The sequence below is a fragment of the Tursiops truncatus genome, chromosome 13 (genome assembly GCF_011762595.2).
Source record: "Tursiops truncatus isolate mTurTru1 chromosome 13, mTurTru1.mat.Y, whole genome shotgun sequence".
Lineage (NCBI taxonomy): Eukaryota > Metazoa > Chordata > Mammalia > Artiodactyla > Delphinidae > Tursiops > Tursiops truncatus.
In genome coordinates this window covers 38,249,379-38,272,391 of record NC_047046.1, presented here as the reverse complement: position 1 = coordinate 38,272,391, position 23,013 = coordinate 38,249,379, and the positions used below count along the sequence as shown (strand labels likewise).

At 39.7% G+C, this 23,013-nt stretch overlaps 1 protein-coding gene across 2 annotated transcripts in view; it reads left to right on the top strand.

Moving 5' to 3' along the window:
• The first annotated feature begins 1,243 nt into the window (after window positions 1–1,243).
• ABHD3 (abhydrolase domain containing 3, phospholipase) overlaps window positions 1,244–23,013 on the top strand; it is a 41,305-nt gene continuing 19,535 nt past the window's right edge. Inside the window, exons 1-4 of one of the 2 annotated variants that reach the window (XM_033837612.2) lie at window positions 1,244–1,621; window positions 2,077–2,240; window positions 3,301–3,483; window positions 16,032–16,077. In XM_033837612.2, coding sequence (XP_033693503.1) covers window positions 1,460–1,621; window positions 2,077–2,240; window positions 3,301–3,483; window positions 16,032–16,077 — 555 coding nt within the window. In that variant the 5' untranslated portion in view covers window positions 1,244–1,459. The remainder of the gene's footprint in view (window positions 1,622–2,076; window positions 2,241–3,300; window positions 3,484–16,031; window positions 16,078–23,013) is intronic. The other variant, XM_019930540.2, reaches the window with a different exon arrangement.

Sequence of the window (23,013 nt, the reverse complement as noted above, 5' to 3'; positions counted from 1 at the left end):
TTATTTTATGATATTTTTCACTTCAAACTTAAGCAAAATGAAATATACTTGTATGTATTGGTGGGCAGGGTAGAAGGCAGGTGCAGGTATTGCAAAGAATGCTGCATGTAAATTGTCAAGTATGGCAACTGCCATGTGCATTTGAGTTTCTGGGTGTGCTCAAGTACAAGAGCCAGTGAGTGAAAGAATTACTTATATTCAGGTGGAGGCTAATGCGTACATTATTTCATTTAGTCATCTTAACAACTCTATAGAGCAGAAATTACTGCTCTACAGATTAAAAGATAAAACAGGCTCAGTGAAGATAACAATTATTCTGGGTACTGTCATCTATCAAGTTGCAATGACCAAATCATAGCCAAATAAAATAAATTGCTCACTCTGGCCCATTCCATTTCCCTATCACTAATTTATATCCTGTGAAATTTGTCATAGACTATACAGCCCTTGCCTTTTTTCCTTTTGCTATCTGAGCCTTGCTACTCCTGGTAACTTTTGGTGGGAGGAGCTCATAATAACGATTGTCAAATCTTCTAATCCTTTTAGATGTCTGCATCTCCTGGCTTTAGTCATGTTGCCATAAATAAGCCTAGGAGGACCTACTTCATAAATGGTTTCTTGTCTGTATATTAGGTAACTGAATTTCCATATGTCTATAAATTCAGAGCATTAATGAACCACAGATAGGCTTTTAAAAATGTTGAATCCCAGTTCCTATTCTTGATCTCCTCATTTATTTTTGGGAACCACTTCTCATTTAAGGCATACTTAGCTACTTAAAGGATTGAGAGATTTAAAGGCAAGTATGAATGCCTTCACTACTGAATGTTTATAGACTATTTTTTCTCTTTTGATAGTCTTGGGGGCAACACAACTTCCTGGGGGATGTAGGATTTTTTTTCACTACATAGTGCATCCTCCTAACATATCTTTGACATTAACTCCCCAAATCTTACAACTGCAGCGTACACTTCCTGGGCACCCTAAAGCTGCTAGTTTACCGGAAGGCTTAACCAAGACCCTTGCGGAATCGTTCAAGGTCACTGGGGCAGGTGCCCGCCCCGGGGCCTGAACGCGCGCTGCCAGGCCCATTTCCTTCTCCGAAATGGCACCCGCTCTCTCCCAACTCTGGGGGTTCACTCAGGCTGACTGCGACCCGGCCGAGAGAACACCATCCGCCGTCGCGGGGGTGCAAGCTTGGAACTGCGCCGCAAGAAGGTTCCTGACTGGCAGGCGGTGGGGGGCGGACCGGGGGAAGCCGGGGCGGAGCCGGCGGAGTACGGCGTGCCGGGCTACGCCTCCCGGGGCCACTGGGCCGCGCCCGTTGGCGGAAGCCCGGCTCAGTCCGGCCGGAGACGCTCTGGTCAAGGGTCCGCGGCGGCGCCGGCGTGCCCGCTTTCGCTCCGTGCCCGCTAGCTGGCCTCTGGCCGCAGCACCCGCGCGCCGCGGTCCCCGGGCCATGCAGCGCTTAGCCATGGACCTGCGGATACTCTCCCGGGAGCTCTCGCTCTACCTGGAGCATCAAGTCCGGATCGGTTTCTTCGGTTCGGGAGTGGGCTTATCCCTGATCCTGGGCTTCAGCTTCGCTTACGCCTGCTACTACATGAGCAGCATTGCCAAGGTGAGCCGGGGGATGGCGCGGGCGCAGGGCCGCGGGCAGCTCTCCGGGAGTGACAGCAGCAGGCGAAGCCGGAGGTGCCGCTGTCTGGGGCGAGTGTCTGGGGCCGTCCGGGGCGCCCTTTCTCCGGCATCTGATGGACGCCCTCTGAGCGCGCGGGACCCTGCTGACCTCGGCGCGGCGGCACTGCCCTGTCACCATTCGCTAACCTGGTAAAGCAGCTCCGCGATGCTCTAGCACTTCTGAGGATGACTCCCATGTGTCAACTCTCTCCATTCCCTAGAAGGGTTTAATAAACCACTGTTAAGTTCGTTATGTTTGAATTATTTGCATCAGGCTTCCAGAAGGATATGTAATCAGATGGATCTCGCGCTAGGGACGAGTTTGCGCTTGTTTCTGGTTTACAGTTGGCAGAAACTTTGTTCTGGACACTTCACTGATACTGGTTTTCCCCACAGAAGCCCCAGTTAGTGACAGGGGGTGAAAGTTTCAGCCGCTTCCTTCAGGACCACTGTCCTGTGGTGACAGAAACGTACTACCCGACGGTCTGGTGCTGGGAGAGTCGAGGACAGACACTGCTGAGACCTTTCATCACTTCCAAGCCTCCGGTGAAGTATAGGAAGTAAGTAAAGTTCCATTTTCAGTCATTTCTTCAAAATCACAATGTTTTGCATACTCCCAGTTTTTGGTTAATACAACCTCCGGTTTAGTTAAGTATATAGAAAAGCAAGGGGGAATGAAGGTGGAAGGCACGTCTGCCACAGACACACGCAGCTGCAGGAAAATATTCAGGTGTTACCTTTCACCACTGTTGGGGGGAGGTGCTCTGATGTAAATGGTTTATTTTCTAAGGTGAGAGAAGTGTTTGGGGGTTACTCTTTTTCCAATTTGTCATGCCTCTGTCCCTGAGGACCTAGATCCTTTGATGATGTGCATTGAGCTGGCGGTGGGGGTGAGAAGGATGCCAATTAATGTGGATTTTCTGTGATGGACCCCAGTAAAAGGACTTCATATTGATAAGCAAATGGGTTCTTGTGGATAATGTCCTTGAGGTGTTAAAGATATGGTCCAGAATATATCAGTAACCAGGAGATTTAAATGGTGCTTATTATTAATTTTACTGAGTCATCTAGTCCCTTTAGAGTTTCTTTTGTTGCCTGGAACTTGCACTATTCGTTTGGGAAAACTCTTCAAGTTCGTAGATACTATGCGAGAAGTACTTTGAAGTGTTTAAGAAGCAAATTTTGTAATATGCTCTGTGAGGAGACTGCATTATTGAGTCAAACGGCTAGAGCGGTGATCAGATCAGCAGTTTACGTATTCAAGATTCTCTGTTGAATTATTTGGGTGACCTCAGTCAAATAGGGGTTAAATGCTGGGTATTTCAGAGCAATGAGGAAATGATTAAGATAAATATTTGAAGTAGTTTGAAGCCCACATTTACATACTATCTTTTACTGATCTTGCTGGAAATACTTTATTATACTAATTTCATGACATTCATGTAATGAAAGAAAGTGACGTGTGTGTTAGTGGAGGCTGGAAAGAAGTTATTTTGAGAGGACCAAGTAATGGCATATATATATACAGAGAGAGAAAGAGAGAGAGAATTAGGAACTAATATTAAGACATGACTTGAAACACTAAAAGAGTATGTATGTCTTTTGTGTTATTTCTTTCAGTGAACTTATTAAAACTGCAGATGGAGGGCAGATTTCACTGGACTGGTTTGATGATGATAACAGTAAGTGTTACATGGATGCCAGCACCAGACCTACTATCTTATTGTTGCCTGGCCTCACTGGAACAAGCAAGGAATCGTACATCCTTCATATGATTCACCTTAGTGAAGAATTGGGATACAGGTACCAGTGAAAGATTTCTTCTGTTTTTCACTTAATTCATTCTAAATGAAGCTTAAATATGTCTGCATGTTTGTTTCCGAAATACTTGTTATTTCTTGCATGGATTATGCAATCCCCTAAATTATTATTTTCCCCTGCTTCCTCCTTCCCCTCTTTTTTCAGGAAAATGCATAACTGAATCATTGCACAGGAAATAGTACTTAGGCACTCAGCAGATTTCGGTTGAATGAATGCATGAAATTAGAATCACTTAGGAATTGACATAGGACCCAGGGCTAAGAAGCAGTAGGCCACAGTGAAGGGATTGCTAGGAGAATAGCAATTACAAACCCCTGAGAGACTGCCCAATGTCCCTCATGTCATACTCCACATTTGGGCTCTGGATCCACTAATCTTGCCTCATCGGCTCAGATCCCAAGTGTAAAAAATATTCAGAATCAGCTTGTAGGTCATCCTTATCTTTCCAAAGGTGATCTGTGCCTTTTCTGTCCACCTGAGTTTGCAGGTGCGCGTGGCTAGGGTCCAGTTAATGATGGCACAGCATTTTTAAGTAATCATTATTCAACTCAGTCACCAGATACTATTTAATTTTTGCAAGCAACTTAGCAACTTTAAGTTTCTGGTTCAGTTCTAAAATTTGAAAGCAGATTCATTGTGAAAGGTACTGCTTTTCTGAGCCTCAGTCTTTTTTAGCCAATGGTAATTATTGTAGTGGAACACTCTGAGTTGTGTTTAAAGCCAAGTTGTATCTTTTCTTAAACTCAAAACACTTGTTTTGTGAAAAACTGATGTTGACTTTATATTAATAAAAACATTTTGATATAAAGAAGAAAATGCCATAATAGCTAATTCAATTTTAACAAGTTAACTCTGATCTTTTACAGATAAAGTCTATTTTGTTCATGAGATGACAGTCTCTTGAAAGTCGTGATATGGTGTTCCAGAATTATGGTTCTATTAAATTTGCACTATAAGCAATAGCAGGAATTTATCATTGGATATCATTGGATACAATGTTTAAGCACCATTCAGTTAGATATGAGGCTTGATTCCAGTTTTTTGCTAAAACTTAGTCATGCTCAGAAAATACAGATTATAAAGCCTTTTGTACATATTTAAATTGCTGATTCTATACTTTGCCTGAACTGTCTCCCAAGACTTAGAAAGTGCTTTTAAAAACAATGTAGTTGACGGGGGAGGGGAGGAGGGAGAGGGATGGACTGGGAGTTTGGGGTTAGTAGATGCAAACTATTACATTTAGAATGGATAAACAACAAGGTCCTACTGTAGAGCACAGGGAACTATATCCAATCTCCCGGGATAAACCATAATGGAAAAGAATATTTTAAAAAAAGAATGTATATATGTGTATAACTGAGTCACTTGCCTGTACAGCAGAAATTAGCACAACATTGTAAATCAATTATACTTCAATAAATAACAGAAACAAACAAACAAAACACAATGTAGTTGAAACTCAAGGACTGAATCTCATAAGCTCTAGAGTTACCGGTATGCATGGCTTTTTTCCATTACTTGTAAAAGTTGCCAAATTTTATTACCATGGCTACTGTTACACTGTGCTTCAAAGCTGTAGGAAGGTTCTAGCTTCCCTAAGGGTTAAAATCTCTTCTACTGATTCAGAAATTTTATTGAGAATGTATGATAGAAGGAAGGCTCTACGCTGGGTACTGTGAGGAGATACAAAGAGTTGTGGGAAATTGTCCTTACCATAAGGAGCCTATGAGAGGGTAAGGCTGGACCAGATCACTGTCAGCTGCTTGAAGACCCAGCTTATTTGGGTTTAGGGAACTCTAACGCTGAATCACACTGGGCTTGAAGGTAGCAGAATGCATGAGTAAGCAATGACCAGTAAACTTTTCAGTGGCCTTTGGACCTATCCTCATTTGTTTTTAACTGCAAGGAATCTCTGAATCTAGGTCAGAGAGGGTTAGCTTTTGTTGTATAACAAACTCTCCCCAAACTTAGTGGCTAAAAACATTTCTGCTCACAATCTGTGGGCCAGCAATTTGGGCTGAGCTCAGCCGGGTGGTTCTTCTGGTCTTGGCCGAGATCACTCATGCATTTGTGGTCAGCAGCCTGGACAACTCTGGGTTTGGGAGCCATCATCAGGGATGACTCTTCTCAGCTCCATGTGGTCTCTCATCCACCATCAGGCTCACCCCAAGTTCACTGGGCAGCACAGTGTTCCAAGAGTACAAAAGTGACAGCTGCAAGGCTTCTTCAGGCCCAAGCTGAGAACTCTCACAGTGTTGCTTCTGCCATGTTGTAGTCAGGTCATGTGGGCACCCTTGAGTCAGGTGGTAGGAATTTAGCCTCCACCTCTTGAGAGGAAGGGCTATTAAATGTGTTTACAATCCACCACAGACAGCTAGGTAGTTTCAAAGACCACTGATGAAAAAAATGGATCTGGAACTTTGGCACAAGGCTGTGTGGAGTCCTTAGGCTGCAAAACAGATCTAAGTCACTGATAGCCTTGCATGGGATCCAGTAGGTAACAGAGCTTGGGGAAGGCTGTGTAATATGGGGGAATGTGCATGGGCTTTAGAGCCAGGTCTGGGTTCAAATGTTGGAACTTCCACTTACTGAGTAACCCTGGGCAACTAATTTTTAACTTCCCCAATGTAGCTTCTCACTTACTACAGAGTTTAAATGAATTAGCATGTGTAAAGTGTTTGGTTTCATGCCTTGAGCAAAATGGGTCTTTAGAAGTGTTTTGTCTTCCTTCCTAGACCTTCTGTTCCCTGAGCAAAGTAGAACATTTTTTTATAGTTTAAAGAGCAAGTATGAGCAAACCTACCTCTTGGGAAACATCTAGTTTCCTTGCAGGGATGCTTTGGTATTATGTTAATGTCTCTTATACAGTAGAGCTGCAAAGGCAGCACGAGCACCCCAATATCATGAGGGTGCACTTGCCTCAGGCCCCAGTTACTATCTTATGTACAGTTTGAGTATGTAGGGAGGGTCATGGATTCTGTCAGTTCACCAGGGAACCATTGATGCTTTACTTGTGAGATATGATTTAGACTTTAGAGAAAACCTAACTCCTGGCATATGGACAAATGAAACATAAGGGTTTACTGTTGTTACTGTTAAGTAAATTTTTTTCCTGTACCTGAAAACTAACAAAGACACAACACAAAACTTTTCTGTTAAGGTCCACTAATTCAAAATTAATAATGAAAGGAAACTAAGCTAAGGTTTGTTTAAGGTAATTGTGAGTAAAGGTTAAGAAGTCAAAAGTAAATGGAGCTGAGTGGGCAATACTTGGGCTGCCTTCATTGGCAGAGTCCATTATGTACTTCCCTGAATAAACTTGCCCCTGAGAGGAGAAGAGAATTTGCTGAGCCACGCGACCCACTCATTCTTCAAAATTGTATCAATCAGGTAAGTCCTTCATCTCCTGGAGGACAAGTGAAGTAAGAAAGGCCGGGAGGCCAGGAGTGCATTTAGAGAGAAGCCCTCATAGAAACCAGAGGACTGGACAAAAAGTCATTCCCTCTAATAAGTTACACCCATATGATTGATAAAGTAGTTAGAAATCTCATCCATTTCTTCAAGATTTCTTTTTAAAAAATTCTATTCGGTAATATAGCCGAATAGATATTATTTTGTATACCAGGATAATATCCTATTTTCTTAAATCTTTTACCCATTCTCTGAATTAAGTTACAGCATTTCAACTAAAGTCAGGGAGAAAAACAGTAACTCTGAAAGCATCTTAATCATCTTTTACTCTGACCTCTTTTACTGAGAGCCTTCATCTACTATTTTATTCCACCCCCAACTAGTATTAAAAAAGAGTGACCCATCCAGAATTATGTACTAATAAACTCATTGAAATCTAGGTCAGTCATTAAGTATTTTGGTATAGTAAAGTACAGTATCAGAACCTATATTCCCAAAGAGCATTTGCACAGTCTAGTGGAAGTGACAAAGAGTATTCAGTAGTAGGGAAGAAATGCATTAGAGAGGACCAGGATTGGCAACAAGTGACAGAAAACTCAAAATAACGGTGACTTAAACAAAATACAAGTTTATTTCTCTCTCACGTGAAAATCCAAGAAGGTAGATCAGGACTCTATAGTGTCAGAAAACTAAGTTTCTTTTATCATGTTGCTTCATAACCTATGGCTGCTTCAGCTCCAGCTATCACATCTGCATTCCAACACCCAAGAAAGAGAAAAAAGGGAGACTAGAGAATGCAGCATCTCCCTTTAAGGATGCTTTCCAGCAAGTATGCGTACCAGTTTTGCTTTTGTCACCTGGGCCTGCTCTTCCTTAGCTGAAAGGGAGGTTTGGAAGTAAATCTTTATTTTGGGCAGCCATGTACCCAATTGAAATTGGGGGATTCTGTTACTGAGGAAAAAAGGGGAGGGTGGATATTGGGAGATAACTGAAAGTCTCTAGCGCTGACTTGTCAGAGTGTTGCAAGTGCCAGGATTCTGGACTATCAGAAGCAAGCGAGACATTTTACAGAGAGAAGAAATAGGTCAGCAGGGTCAGATGCAACCGAAAGGGCAAGGAGAATGAGGGTGGATAAAGCACAATTTGAGAAGATTCATTAGAGCAGGAGGAAGGAAGCCCAACTGCTGCGGCAAAGATGACCTCAGGAGACCTCAGGAGACAAGAGCAGGAGTGGGTCACACATTTTTTGTTTGTTTGTTTGTTTGGGGTTTTTTTTTTTTTTTTTGGCTGCATGGCTTGTGGGATCTTAGTTCCCTGACCAGGGTTGGAACCCGGACCTCCTAAAGTGGAAACGCAGAGAGAGTCCTTACCACTGGACCTCCAGGGAATTCCTAAGTCACACATTTGTTAAGTTTTGACAGAGAAAGGAGAGAAACAGCAGAAGAGGGCAAAGGGGTCAACTGAGGAATTTGTCAAGATTGTAGGCTTATGTTTCAAGAAATTTCCTTCTTGCCACATTTACAAAAAATACTTAGAAAGCACTGATTTTCTTCTGTGGTTTGATAGGATCAAGATCTCCTGTCCTTCACTGCAGAGCCCACTATTGGTAGCAAGGATGCCATTGTCCATAATTTATCTTTCTGAGAGATTTGAAGTGGGAGATGATTTTAAAGAGGTTAAAATTTGACTACTTTTAAATGTTCCATCCCTTTCCAGTTTGGAGTTTGGGCCTACACATTTTTTATTTAGAGGAAGTAGCACCAGTGGAGACTAAGCTTTAGGTGACGTTTAGCATTTCCTGAAGCATTAGGAGTACATTGGAGGGTCATCCAAAGACTCTTCCTAAGGGAGGAAGGAAGGGGAGATTGAACTAAGGAAAATCAGGCAGTGAAACAAAAAGGACAAGTTTTGACTACTCTCCAATCTAAAAGCAGTATCTTAGATAAGATGTCATTTAAAATTAACACCAGAATGTTTTTATCTCAAAGTATTTTTATCATTTGTTGTTAAAATAATTTGATTTTTAAAGTTTTGAGAATGAGTCAGTTAACTGATTATTCATGAGACTGGGTAGATGAAATAATGCTAAATGTTAGAAAGCACTGAATGAAGAACTTAGCTTATTTCATGGCATTTCTGGAAAAAGTTATGGTGGATACCGACAAGTGATCCTATTCTCTAGGGAATAGAGCTGCTGGATGTTCTGCTGTAAAATGATACCTTAATTAACAAACTTTCAGGGACAAAGCTCTTTTTATCAGAGCTGGCATGCACTCAAAGGGCACCCTATGTTCAGAGCACCCATCCTCTTTGGAAAAAGAGACTTTAATGTCACTAGTTTAGACAGCACAGGGCAGCGTAGTGAGCTAGTTAAGTGGATCACTGAGTCAGATCTGCCTGATTCAGATCCCAACTCTGTTACATACTACCTGTGTATCCAGGGATGAATTATTTAGTCACTCTGTGCCTCAATTTTCTCATCTGTACAGATAACTATACTTCATAGGGTTATAAGGATTGCATGTAATGTATATGAAGAACCTTAGCCCATGATGAACATTTTTTAAGGTATTAAGCTATGAAAGTTAAAGGAGTGAGTCAGGCCATTGTCTGGCTTAGAAAAGAGCCTTGCTCTTTTAGTCTGGTCAGATGGAAGTGAGGTACTTACTGTCTCAGCCCTACTACCAGGTGAGAAACCATCCCAGGAGGGCCCAGAGATAGCAGGGTGCTTGGCCAGGCAGCGGGTGGAACAGGGAGAAGGAGGGTAATGCCTTGCTAATTTGGAGCGGCCGCTGGAATCTGCATCCTGGAACGCATACATGTCTCTGACTCGGTTTTGGGAAATAAAGTTGCCAGCAGTGATCTGTGACACTGGAATAATTCCTATTAGTTCATATAATTAGTGTAGAACACTTTTGTTCTTAAATAGGGTTTTCTGTAGGTTACTTCAGCTGGGTCTTAAGTTAACAGAAGGTACAGAAATACCAAAGAGACCTAGCTAGAATTCAAGTAAGTAAGATAAAATGTGAGAACGTCAGAAAGCAACTGAGTAAATGTTAGGGAAAATGAGAGAGCTAATGGGAAAGAAAAAATTCCAGTAAAATGTTTTAAGAGATTGCTGAAAGAGAACTCTTGATGTTAATTGTCTAATAAGGTTTTTAGCTTCCTCACATCAAAGATAACGGACTCTTTTTCCCCTTGTGGCCACTAGTTTTGAAATATTATGCCTAATAAATTGCATTTAATTAAATATTAACTTGTTGGTCTTTTTTTGTTTTAAATTCATAGGGCCACTTAGAGCTTATGATCAGCAAAAAATAATTAGAATTGCCATTTTTGTTTACTATAATTAAATTTAGCTTAGTTGAGTGCCTGCTGCATCATAGGCCCCATGCTAGGTGCTATACATAGGCTATCTTATTTAATATGTACTCAATTCCAAGATATGTATTATTATCCCCATTTTACCAACCAAAAACAGAACTACAGTGTTAGTAATTTCACCAAAATTAGACAGTGTGTGACAGGGTTAAGGTTCACCTGTACAGCCTTGCTGCAGAAAAATGTATGATTTCTGTTAAGCTATTTGAAAACTTGGTCATTTTTGAAAACTCTCCTTTACTACTTTTTTACACCCTTAGTTGTCTCAGGCTCCTAACTTGGGAACAACTAGCTCCTCAAATCCCATGATTGTTGCCTATCAGGATAATGTAGACCTGTAATATCATAGGACTCAGTTTTATGAGGAAAATTCAAGACAGGACAGGCAAATAAGTCATGTTTCCTACTCAGGGAATAGATTTTATAGGGAAAGAGTTGAAACAAGAGAATGAGAGAATGAGGTTCTTGAATTATGAATGTAACTTTCAGTGTTCTCCATTACCGTGTGGTAATCAGGAGTTGGGTATTAATACAGTCAGTAATATATTCTTGTTAACTATGTGTTTGATTTCTGATGCTTCATATTCTAGAAGAAGGTACATGAATTATGTTTATCTGTCATAATGCCTTTATGACCTTAGTGAGGTTGGAAATGTTCAGGTATTATCATTTTTTAAAAAGAATGTGTATTATGCTGTTGGATGTAGTGTTATATAAATGTAAATTAGGTTAAGACAGTTGATAGTGTTATTGATACACTTTATACCTTTATTAATTTTTTTGTCTCATTGATGGAAAGTTGTTAAAATCAACTATGATTGTGGATTTTCTATGATTCCATTTAATTCTGTCCATTTTTGCTTCGTGTATTTGGAAACTCTGTTATTACTCACATATACATTGATGATTGTTAATCTTCCTATGAATGAACTCTTATGTCATTATGAAATGTCCTTCTTTATCTCTGGTTGTGATATCAATCTGATGTTACTGTAGCCACTGCAGCCTTCTTATGCTTACCGTTTATGTGATAAATCTTTTTTTATATGTTATCTTTCAAAATATCTGTGTTTATATTTAAAATGTATTGCTTGTAGACAGCATATAGTTGGGTCCTGAAGGTTTTATCCAGTCTGACAATTTCTGCCTTTTAATTAGAGTTTTTAGTTCAATCACATTTAATGTCATTATTGATATGGTAGATATAAAGTTTATCATTTTAGTATTTGTTTTCTGATTTTTGATTCCCTCATTCCCCTTTCACTTTGCTCTCTCTTTTTGAGTCGATGAGTTGTGTCTTTTTATCAGATTTGCAAAAATTTTGGCCGTTATTTCTTCACATATTTTTTCTGACCTATTCTCTCTCTTTCTGGGACCAAAATTACATGTATGTTAGATTGATAATATACCCAAAATCAATGAAGTTCTACTCATTTTTTTCAATCTTTTTTTCTCTCTTATCTTGAGATTGGAACGGCAATTTGCAAATCCAGTGAACTTTTTATTTTAGATATTGTATTTTTTTAATCTAGATTTTCCATTTTTGATAGGTTTTATTCCTCTGCTATTTCCTTTTTTTAAAAAAATTCATTACAAGCTTATTTTCTTCTGTGTCCTTGAGTATAGTTATAATAGCTGCTTTAAATCCTCACCTATTAATTCTAACACCTGGACTGTCTCAGGATCACTTACATTGATTATCTTATCTCTTGAGTATGGGTCATGTTTTTTCTGTTTCTTCATGGTCTAGTAATTTTAGATTTTGTTCTGGACAGTTTGAATCATCCATTGTAGAGACTCTGAATTCTGTTATATATTTTTAAAAGAGTTTCTATATATTTTCTAATGACTGGTTTTTGTTTATCAGGCAGACAATTTGGGTAAACTCAAATTCAAACTCTGTCCCCTCTGTAGTAGACAGCAGCTGAAATCTCTGTTCAGTTTTTCATCCTTAATTGGACTGCTTAGAGGCTGCATCACAGAAGGCTCGGCCAGACTTTGTGCCCATTTTTTAAATCCAGAATTTAGGACTCTGCCTCTATCTCTCTCTCTTTTCTGAGATTTCCTCCTTTCTCTAACTTTTATAGTTGCATCAAACTCTGTTTTCTGGTTTTCAAGCCCATGAGATTGAACATTTCTACTTGACTTTTATCCATTACTGAGTAATACCAGCTGGTGCCTCCCCTCAGACAAAAAGCTGTGAAAAGAAACTCACCCAATGCCATTTTTTTCTTCCAAGTGTCAACTCCCATTTAGTTTCTGCCTGCTTTGGTTGTTCTCCATTGCCTTTATAATTTAGCAAGCACTTCTTTTTTATTCTATAGAAGGGTTGGCCCAGTAGGAGCTACCATGACATTTCTGGAAGCAGAACTTCCTTGTCATCTTTTCTTAACCTGTCATTCTGAACCCTATGCCTATTTTGATGCTAACCTATTTTTCCATCTTTGTTTTCTATCGTTATCCTACTATGTAGTCATGTTTCAGCTAAAGTGATGTATTTTCTCATCCCTCAGAAACTTTTATACATTCCTACCTTATATCTTTGCTCACCTTGCTCCCTTCAGCCCATATTATATCCACATTTTCCTTCTGCTGAAATCTTTACCATTTTCTGAGTCTCAGCATAAGATCTATCTGCCTTTTTCATGAATCCTTTCCTAATGAATTTTGCCAATCCTAACCTCATAAGGCTTTATTATCTATACCACTCGTTGGACATTGAATCACATACTGCCTTGTGATATCACTTTTGTTGTGGTCACTCATCTGAAAGTATAATGCATTTATTTTCAACCTAATTAGATTATACTCTTCTTGAGGCCAGGAACCTTATATTTTTATTTTCTTTTTCTCCTACAAGCACTAACTTAATCTTTAATTCAGTAACTAATCTGTTTAATAAATTTTTGAATGAATGAGTCATTCCAATATTAATATTCATGTAAAAGGCCTAGAAGACAATCTGACACGTAGTAAACACTAATAAGTATTATCTGTTGTTATTATCTAAAATCAGCATAGTGATCTCTGAATATTCATCTCACTCCATCCTTTGCTGATTATTATTTCTATTCATAGACTCAAAGACTTGTGGAATCTTAGAACTGGAAAATTTTTAAAGTTGTGTGATAAAATCCCTTTATTCTGGTAGATCACTGGGCTTGAGCAGACTCAAGGTTATCTGTCCCATTTCACTGTAACAGTGGTTCTCAACCAAGTGGTTCTCAACAGCCCTACTACAAAGAAGTATTTGATCCAAAATGTCCGTAGTGCCCAAGGTTGAGAAATCCTGTGCTGTGGGTAGCTCTCTGCCTCTTATTTAACCTTCATTAAGTGAAAATCATCTGCTTTCCTAACTAACGTGTTCTGTTGTCATAAAAATTTCTCAATATCAGATTTTTATTTAGTATTTCTTCTCTTTATTTATATTTTCCCTGTTTTGAGAGGAAAATTTAAATAGTTAAAATATGTAGGAAAAATAAATTTTGCAGAATAATTTCCCTCCTAGACATAAAAACTTATTTGGAGAGAGCTGTTATAAAGTTAAGAGGGGCTTATCAAATGTCTTAGGAATAGTAGGTGTTTCACAGCCTGCTCTTTTCGTTTTACTGAAGTATCAAGTGTCCCCTGATGATGGTCAGGGCAGAAAAGGGGTTAAACGAAAGCAGCTAATTGCTTATCGCCAACTGGAGTGGGAGAAAGGGACCAAAGGGCAGCCGTCATTCTGCCTCCCTCCATAGCTGCTCTCTGCTTCATCCTCCCTTATTTCTCTGCCTCATTCCCAAGGCTAGAGGTATATACAGTGATGACAGTTACTGATTGAACATTGTCAGAAACAAACACCTATGGAGACTTCAGTACAGTTTCTCCTCTAGCAAGAGATAGCAGAGCTGTGATCCACTTTTGCCTAAAGGAAAGTTACAAACATCCCAGTCTGTAATTTGGAAGAAAATCCCAGATGTATAGGCTGCTTTTTCCTGAGTTTGCAGATCATCGTCTTCTTTCCCCTCACTAATTCTGCTCCCTTCTCTCAGGGGCAGTCACATGATGGTATCTTGCCCCAGAAGCCATTTTTATCCTTATGTAGTGTTTGCACTTTGAAAGTGGTTCTTTTCTGAATGACGGGAAGCTTCGAGGTTCAAGGTCACAACTAACTTTAGCCCTGATTCCTGTTACTTAGGAGCTTATGCAAGTAAATACAAGTGGCTGTGTCTTGCCATTCTTTTTAGCAAGAAAAGATTAAAGACTAACTGACCCCACCTAACTTTTCTGCATGTTTTTATAGTATATTTAAAATCTTTCTCTGACTAGTTAATAAAATGTAATATTTCTAGCCTTTTCTCAAATCAGATTTCTGAGATATTAGAACATTTTTCTTCTTTTTTTAATAGATTTAATTAATTAATTAATTTTTTTTTTTGGCTGCGTTGGGTCTTTGTTGCTGTGCGCGGGCTTTCTCTAGTTGTGGCGAGCGGGGGCTACTCTTCATTGTGGTGCGAGGGCTTTTCATTGCGGTGGCTTCTCTTGTTGTGGAGCACGGGCTCTAGGTGCGCGGGGTTCAGTAGTTGTGGCATGTGGGCTTCAGTAGTTGTGGCTTGCGGGCTTAGTTGCTCCACGGCATATGGGATCCTCCCGGACCAGGGCTCGAACCTGTGTCCTCTACATTGGCAGGTGGATTCTTAACCACTGCGCCACCGTGGAAGCCCTGTCACATATATTCTTAATTACAGGCTTTTTGTATTTATTTCTTCTGTGTTAAATACATCATGAAAATAAGGATAATAAATGCTTTAAATACAAAAAGGGGAGGGGTTAAATTAGAACCTTAAATGATCTTGATTGATTAGCTAAGCAGATAGACAAAACAAAATGAATTTTAATTGACATGAATATAGATTCACTAAATCAAAGAGAACCCATGCAGACACAAGTCAGGATTTTGTTTGAGGATGGCAAAAATACATATCTGGGATTATGGTTGATGGAAAGTTTTGTCAGTGCAGAATGACTGTGTAAAGGTTAGCATTGTGCTGCAACTACCATTGCTACTAATTAGTTAACTGTCGTTGTGTACTTACTGTGAGCCAGCACTGCTCTAAAGCCCTTTACATATGACCATTGACCTAGGAGAGGCAAACAGCATTATAGGACACACAGCTAGTCTTTCCTCCCCTAGGTCAGCTGAACACCAAGCAGTAGCATAGTGGGGGCCCAACCTTCCAACCCAGATGCCATGCTCCTTGCAGCTCTACCTGTAGTGATGTTCTCACCGCAGGTAAAATTCCAGTGTCTGTGTTTGCCGAGCCTTGAGGGAACAAGAGCTGTTTCTCAGGATAGGAATAGATGCTTATTAATGTTGCAAATAGAATAGGTAGAGGACATATTTTTTTTAATTTGAGGCAAAAACATTTAAGTTTGACTTGTATTCAGAATTGTTTTAATAATACTTATTGGAGGCCTACACATATACATAGGAAGTAGTTGTAAAAATTCTGCTTTTGGTAGGAAAATTTAACATCACTTTGATACACAGTTTTCTGGTTTGAACCTACATGCTGAATTTAGAGAACTAGAAATGTATTTTAGTGCATTTAATGAAATTATCAAGCATCCTCATTTCTTTGGAACAGATTTTTAAGAACCTTTCATGCTCTAAAACAGTGCCAATAAGATGATTTTTATATTATATTGTAAGAATCATGTGTAAAAATAACAAAAATTACTTTCCTGGTTTTTAGATGTGTGGTTTTTAACAACAGAGGAGTGGCAGGGGAGAATCTCTTGGTAAGTAAATCTAAATTAATCACAACAGCTTAATTTTTAAAAGAATCATTTCCAGTTTTATAACAAAAACATATTCCTTTTATTTAAGATAGCTTATTATGTAAACAATACAAGTTCATTGTGGAAATATAGGGATAAGAAAAAAAGGAAACCCATAATTATATGACCAGGGGAATCCCCTTAGTCTATGTTCATCCAGATCTTATATTTAAATTTTAAAATGTAATATATTTCTATTTTTTAAATTAAGGCTTTATTTTATAACTTAACTTTTATACTTACCATATTTTAGCATCAATAAATATTTATCTACATCATTTTTAATGCAAAACTTATTTTCTTTAAAAATTAACTGGTACAAAAAAATTAACCACTACAGTAATACATTTTTAATTAAGAAATTTACTGTCGTCATGAAATGGACTGACTGCATGTTATATGCTTATTTGCCTGCCACAGTTTACATGGAGGAAATATTATTTTAAATCAGCTTTTTTCCCCTCTAACCCGTAAAGTTTTTGCTAGGATAGAAGTCCTTCCATCTCTTGGAAAATCATCACTCTATCTGATGTTAACCTGTGAGTTGGAATGAGAAATATTACACCCATTGAAATTTTCTTGAAGCTTTTCAACTGTTAGTCCCTCACCACTTTCACAGGTCAAAGGCAATTCTATCAGAATAGAAAGAAACTTTTTTTCTGGGTCATTGATAGTGAATGATACTAAGACTATAAATAATTAAGTCATAATGGAAATAAAAATTTACAATCATGTCACTGTGTCAGTACATTATGAGAATTTGGGGAAAAAAAAAGAAAAGAGCTCTTGCACTTTCCTTTATAGTAAGTTAAGTCCTGGAGAGGATCAAGAGCAACATGATTTCAAAAGCTAAAGTTATAAAGTGTTTACGGTCTCACTCAAGCGCCTCGTGAAGGTGAAGGTTCACATTTCCTTACTTAGTGCGGCCCTTTAGGAATCTTGTAGACAGGTGGTAGGTATTCTAAAGGGAAAGATTTGAACTTGTCACTCCGGCTCTGGACTAAGCAAATTGTTTTTGTGCAGCTCTTGTCTGCTGTGTGTCCTTCTAGGTGCTTCCAGGACACAAAGATGGGGACGACATGATCTGAGGCTCTCAAGAAAATAACATGCTGCAAAGTAAAATCCATTCGGTTCCATAAAGTGAGAGATAAGGATCTGTTCATTTAGCAAAGCTGTGTTGTATGCCTACTAAATCAGGCACTGTACAAGGCAATAGAGTGAGGAGTGCACACATTATTACACACAACCTGAACCCTTACTTAGGAGCTTTAACTTAAGTTTCAGGCGATGGTCAGATACATAAAAATATACACAATACAGTGTGACCACAGGAAGGTTTATTAAGGCTACAGAGCATAGAGGGAAGGAGTAACTGACTGCCCCAGGGGAGGCGGCAGAATATCGCAGTGGAGGTGAATTTGAGTTGGATCTTGAAGGCTATGGTATTGAACCAGCAGAGGGGATAGAGGAGCTTTCTCAGCATGAAAAGCAAGGTATTAAAGAGTGTAGTAGCAAGTACTTATTTGTGGAGGGATAAAAATGATGATCATTTTATTTAATGTTTATTGAGTCCGTAGAATATATTATCATTATGTCTTTTTTTTTGTTATGTCTTTTTGTACTCAATGTTCAGCAATAGAAACAACCCCGTGATTTAGGTAAGTGTAGCCACCATCATCCCCATTTTCTAGATGAAGAAAATGAGGGACAAATAGGTTAAGAACTTGCTCTCACTGAGAAATTCAGAGCCAGGATTCAGACCCAGGTAGGCTGACTATGTGCTTATGTTCTTGACCGTTATACTGTGCTCCCTCTCATTACTCAGGAAGTGATAGGAATTCTCCCAGAAGGGTAAGGCCAGATTTTGAAGAGTCATGTGTAGAATTCCAAGGAACTAGTATTGAACCATTGACATGTTTTTTTTAAGTTTGGTTTTATTGAGGTATAATTGACATATAAAATACCTTGGTCATGGTCATGTTTTAGAAGGAGAACCATGGCAGAAAAGTGATGGAGGGGAAGGAGGCTGGAGGCTGGGAAATCTGTTAGAAGGCAGTTATTAAAGACCTATTCAGAGTGTGAACGCAGAGGTGGGGGGGAGGAAGGGGAGAGAACAAAAATGAGGCGTATTCATGGGGCAGAAAGAATAGTATGGTGGGAAGTGAAGAGACGGGAGTCAAGGTTGGCATGTCTAGTTTTGCTGGCTAATACGGTGAAAGGTAATATTTGCTGAAATAGGAAATTTAGGAGAATTTACAAGCTTTTGGTGTCATCAAAATAACAAATTCAGTTTTAGATATTGAGGGTGCTTTTAGGTCATCCAGGTGGAAATTTTTCATAAACAGTTGGATGTACTAGACTGGACCTCAGAAGAGACATACAGGCTGGAGAAAGGAATGGATTATTGGTACGCAGTGGAACCAGGAGGTCAGGAGTGGGTGAGATCGCTTAGGAGCCATTGGTAGAGCAGAGGATAGACTCTTAGAACACAACAAATAGGAAGGAGGAGAGAAAAAGAGGAGGAGGAAGCTTGAAAAACTTTCTACCCTGAGCATTTAAAGTTAATTGGAAATTTACTTTGAAAGAATGCAGCAACCCAGTAACTTTTACCCATAAACTTGCATAGATTTTTAAAAAATCTCCAAGAACACTTTTGGGAGATTTTACAAAGGGATGGTAATTAGATAAAAAAAATTTTTTTAACTTTTAAAGAATTCACTGAGTTCTAAGTGAGAGGATAAGAGTAACTTGATCTCTGGCGTCTTATACAGTGCATCGGGTTGAATTCTGATGAACTGGTACCTCCAGCAAATATCTGTATCATAAAGGCTAATGCCATCTAACTTAAGAAAAAATAAGGATAGCAAATGACTAAAACATAATTATATCCTTTTAGAATAACTGTTTTTGAAAAGAAATTAAAGGGAGTAAATGAATTATAATTTACTGTATACTTCTTGTAACCTAATGGATCACAAAAATGAGATGCCAATATTGATTATTAGAGCTAGGTTTGATATTTAGATCCCTTGATAGTCCTTCTTCTTTCTGCCTTAGAGCTATACACAGTTACTGTTTCAGACTAGAGTAACTCTATGAGTATTTATACCTTACCTTGTTCCAGAAAGGATTTAATGTAGCTCAGACCCAGAGTAAATAAGACCTTAGGGTAGGCATAAAAAAGGACAAAAGATGAATCAGCAAAGATCAAACAGGAAGGAACCGATTCTAACTGAAATTAACCCAAAAGAGCTAGTAAAGGTTAAATGGAATTTAGGGTAAGCAGTTCTCCTAGGAGTGGAAGAAATGCAAAAGTAAAAGATTTGCTGAAATATGTTGGTGATATACTTAGAATTTATAGGGATTACTATGGCTCCTGCAGAGCAGAATAAGAAAGTAGAAAATTTCCACCACCACATTGTCCTCATTTCCAATTAGTCATTGCAGGATTGAGAGAAAGCCAGAAGCCTTGTTCACTAGTAAATGAGAAGCCTGCATGTTGCCCTTTCTGGGGCTCTGAGCTGTAGAGGACAGAGAGTCCTAGTCTCAGTAGACTGGTCCTCAGATACTCCTGCAGGGTTCTTGGAGCCCTCGAAGTAGACGGTGCTTTTAGTTTTTTTTTAATATTAATTTATTTGGTAGCACTGGGTCTTAGTTGCAGCAGGCGGGCTCCTTAGTTGTGGCACATGGGCTCCCTAGTTGTGGCTCACTGTCTCCTTAGTTGCGGCATGCGAACTCTTAGTTGCAGCATGCATGTGGGATCTAGTTTCCTGACCAGGGATCAAACCCAGTCCGCCTGCATTGGGTGTGTGGAGTCTTAACCACTGAGCCACCAGGGAAGTCCCAATGGTTCCTTTTCTTGCTCTCTGCAGATCGGTTTTCAAGACCAGGAATCCAGGAATCCAAGTTATCCACAAACTCCCTAATATTAATGATTACTTTGTGAACTGTCATGTTTCCAGCTTAGTTTAGGAATGATAATCTACAAAGAACTCAGCCAAACCTGAGTTTGTTGAACGCTACACAAGGGTCCCTCTCCTTTTGTTTATAGGATCATGCAGACTTCTATGTCCCTAAACCCAACCAGAAAACTCTCCTAGCCACTTTGGAAAATACTCTGGCAGTTTCTCAAAAACTTAAAATTGAGTTGCCGTATGATGCAGCAATTCCACTCCTAGGTATATACCCAGCAAATGAAAATATATGTTCATACAATAACTTGTACACACTTACTTGTAGCATCATTATTCATAATAACCAAAAGATGGAAGGAATCAGGATGTCCATTAATGGACAAATGGATAAATAAAATGTAGTACAGCCATGCCATGGAACGTTTTTCAGCATTTTAAATGGAATAAAGTACTGACACATGCTACAATATGGATGAACCTTGAGAACATTATGCTAAGTGAAAGAGACCAGACAAAAGCTCACATATTGTGTAATTTTATTTGTACGAAATATTCTGAATAGGCAAATCTGTAGAGATGGGAAGAAAGATTAGTGGTTGCCTCGGGCGGAGGGAGGTGGGGTGACTGACTGCTAATGGTGGAAGGTTTCTTTTGGGGGTGATGAAAATGTTCTAAAATTGTGATAGTTGTACAACTCTGAATGTACTAAAACATACACACACACACACACACACACACACACACACACACACACACACACTGAATTGTATATCTTAAATGGGTGAATTGTATGCTATGTGAATCATGTCTCATAAAGCTGTTAAAAAGAAAAGCCTCCATCAGGTACTTTCCCGTTCAAGGTAGAGCTGGTGAGGGGTCGGGGTGGGGGGGAAACAGTGGAGCAGAAGCCAGAAAATACTTTAAAGCGGTGCTCTCCAAATGCAGTTTGTCAGCCAACTTTCACTTCTCGAACTATCTGACACAATCCCTGACAGTATGAGGGGCTGCGAGAGAACGTAAGCCAACTTCGGCTCTGAGCACGCTGCTGAGGTGAGCTGATTATTTTTTTTCTCACAGAAATACTCTCTTGGTGAGAGAAGCAGCGTGCTGATTTATATTCTGATGCCAGCCCCTTATCTCACCCTGGACTGGCACTTTAAGTAGCTCTGCTTCAGGGATCCTCTAATCCTAAAAACCTCATTTAGTAGATGAGGACACCGCTGGAGAAGTGGGGTGACAGGCTTGACGTCATAAAGCTGATTAGTGGTCTTAGGGCATGAACTTAGACTGTCCAATGTCTTTACGTTGCAGCTCTGGCTTTAAGTCAAGTCAGGCGGAAAAGAGGGTAGAGATAAAGAGGGTTTTCAAAGAGAGGGATCTTGCCTCAATCTCCAATGCCTCGGGTGGTTATTTAAGGACTCAGATCTTGAGAAATCTGCTCTTGTTTCCTACTGAGCTTTTCCACCTCGGAAGCTAATGGGGTAGGAGGGATGTAGGGCTCTTTCCCCTCCTGGGCCCTGTTTTCTGAAGGGGGCATTCACAAGGGATTAAGGACTGTAATGGTCTGAGGGAGGAGGGGCATATAGCGCATGGCCAGCCAAAGCACAGTTCAGTTGTCAGACTTTCACCTTCAGGCACTGCCTTTCCCACACTCAGTATCTTCTTACTGAACACCACTGTGTCCCACCCAAGTCTGCCCTTTCCTGAATGCTCCCCCAGATAACCTCTCCCTCCTCCCTCTACCCATCGGAACAACCCAGGAAGGTTGTAAGCCAGATGTGGATATGAATTCATTGAATCGTATAGAATTTTCTTCTAACACTGATAAGTCCAGTTCAGTAATATCAACTGCTGTAAGTGGTGGGTATGCAAAAGATTGTGCAATTCTCTATATTTAAACAATTTTTAAATAAAAAGAATGTTTAAGTAAATAAAGAATTTTAGGAATAGTATATTTTTTAGGAATAACAATGATAATTTTAGGAATAGCAACAGTGTAATAGCTAGCTACCATTCATCGAAGGCTTCAGCTGTGCCAGGTGTTCCTTTATGCCATGAGATGTTTAGCAATACTTCTCTGTGCACTGCAGGGAATCCCCATAGAACTAGACTTCCCTCTTCCCAAGTGACTCTAGGTAGGTTTTGTCATTCTTGTCAGTGCAGCCTCCTCCTCTCTTGGCTCAGGTCTCACCCTGTTTCTTTATTCTCTTCGAGCAGTTGGTTCTCAGCCCTGACTGCACAGTAAAAGCCTCTGGGAAGCTTTGAAAAAGTACTGATCCCTGGATGCCATCCCCCAAAGATTCTGATTCATTTGGCCTGGGCTGGAGTCCAGGTGCCTGTGTTTGTCCTAAAACTCCCCGGTGAGTCTAGTCTGCAGGCAGGGCTGAGGTGGTGGGTAGTCCCAGGCTTCCCAGGACCCTGGCCTGAGAACTCCTGCCTGCCTGGCTGACAGGCTCTAAGCCACTAACAGACTGTGCTCATTTATCAGTGTCGCTTTGTAGCATGACTGCATAAGCATGCGCCATGGCTATCCAGAACGTTAGCAGGAACACGGCATATAGGCTATCTTGGCCCCAGCATTGGCCAGGATATTTCTTGGGGCCCTTTGTTTTGTGGTTGGTTACTTTAAATAACTAACAAATTCTCAGGCAGATTTGGATACCTGGTCATTTTATATGCCTATCAATGTAGGCGAAATGATTATTCATTAAAGTGCTGGTTTTATTTACATATGCACATACATTTGTTTTCTCTGACTCTTTGTTTAACAAACTCAGTTTCCAAAAATAAGATCGATTTTTCTAAGAATGATTTGGGTAGCTCATTAGGTACTGGACTGGGAGTGGGTGGAATGAAAGCAAAACAACACAACAACAAAAACACACTGTAGAGAGTGGTTAAAAAGCATAATTCGCCCTATTATAAAAGTATTATTCCTTTTGGGGTAGCCTACATTCACACAAGAATCACAGAGTTCATGTAA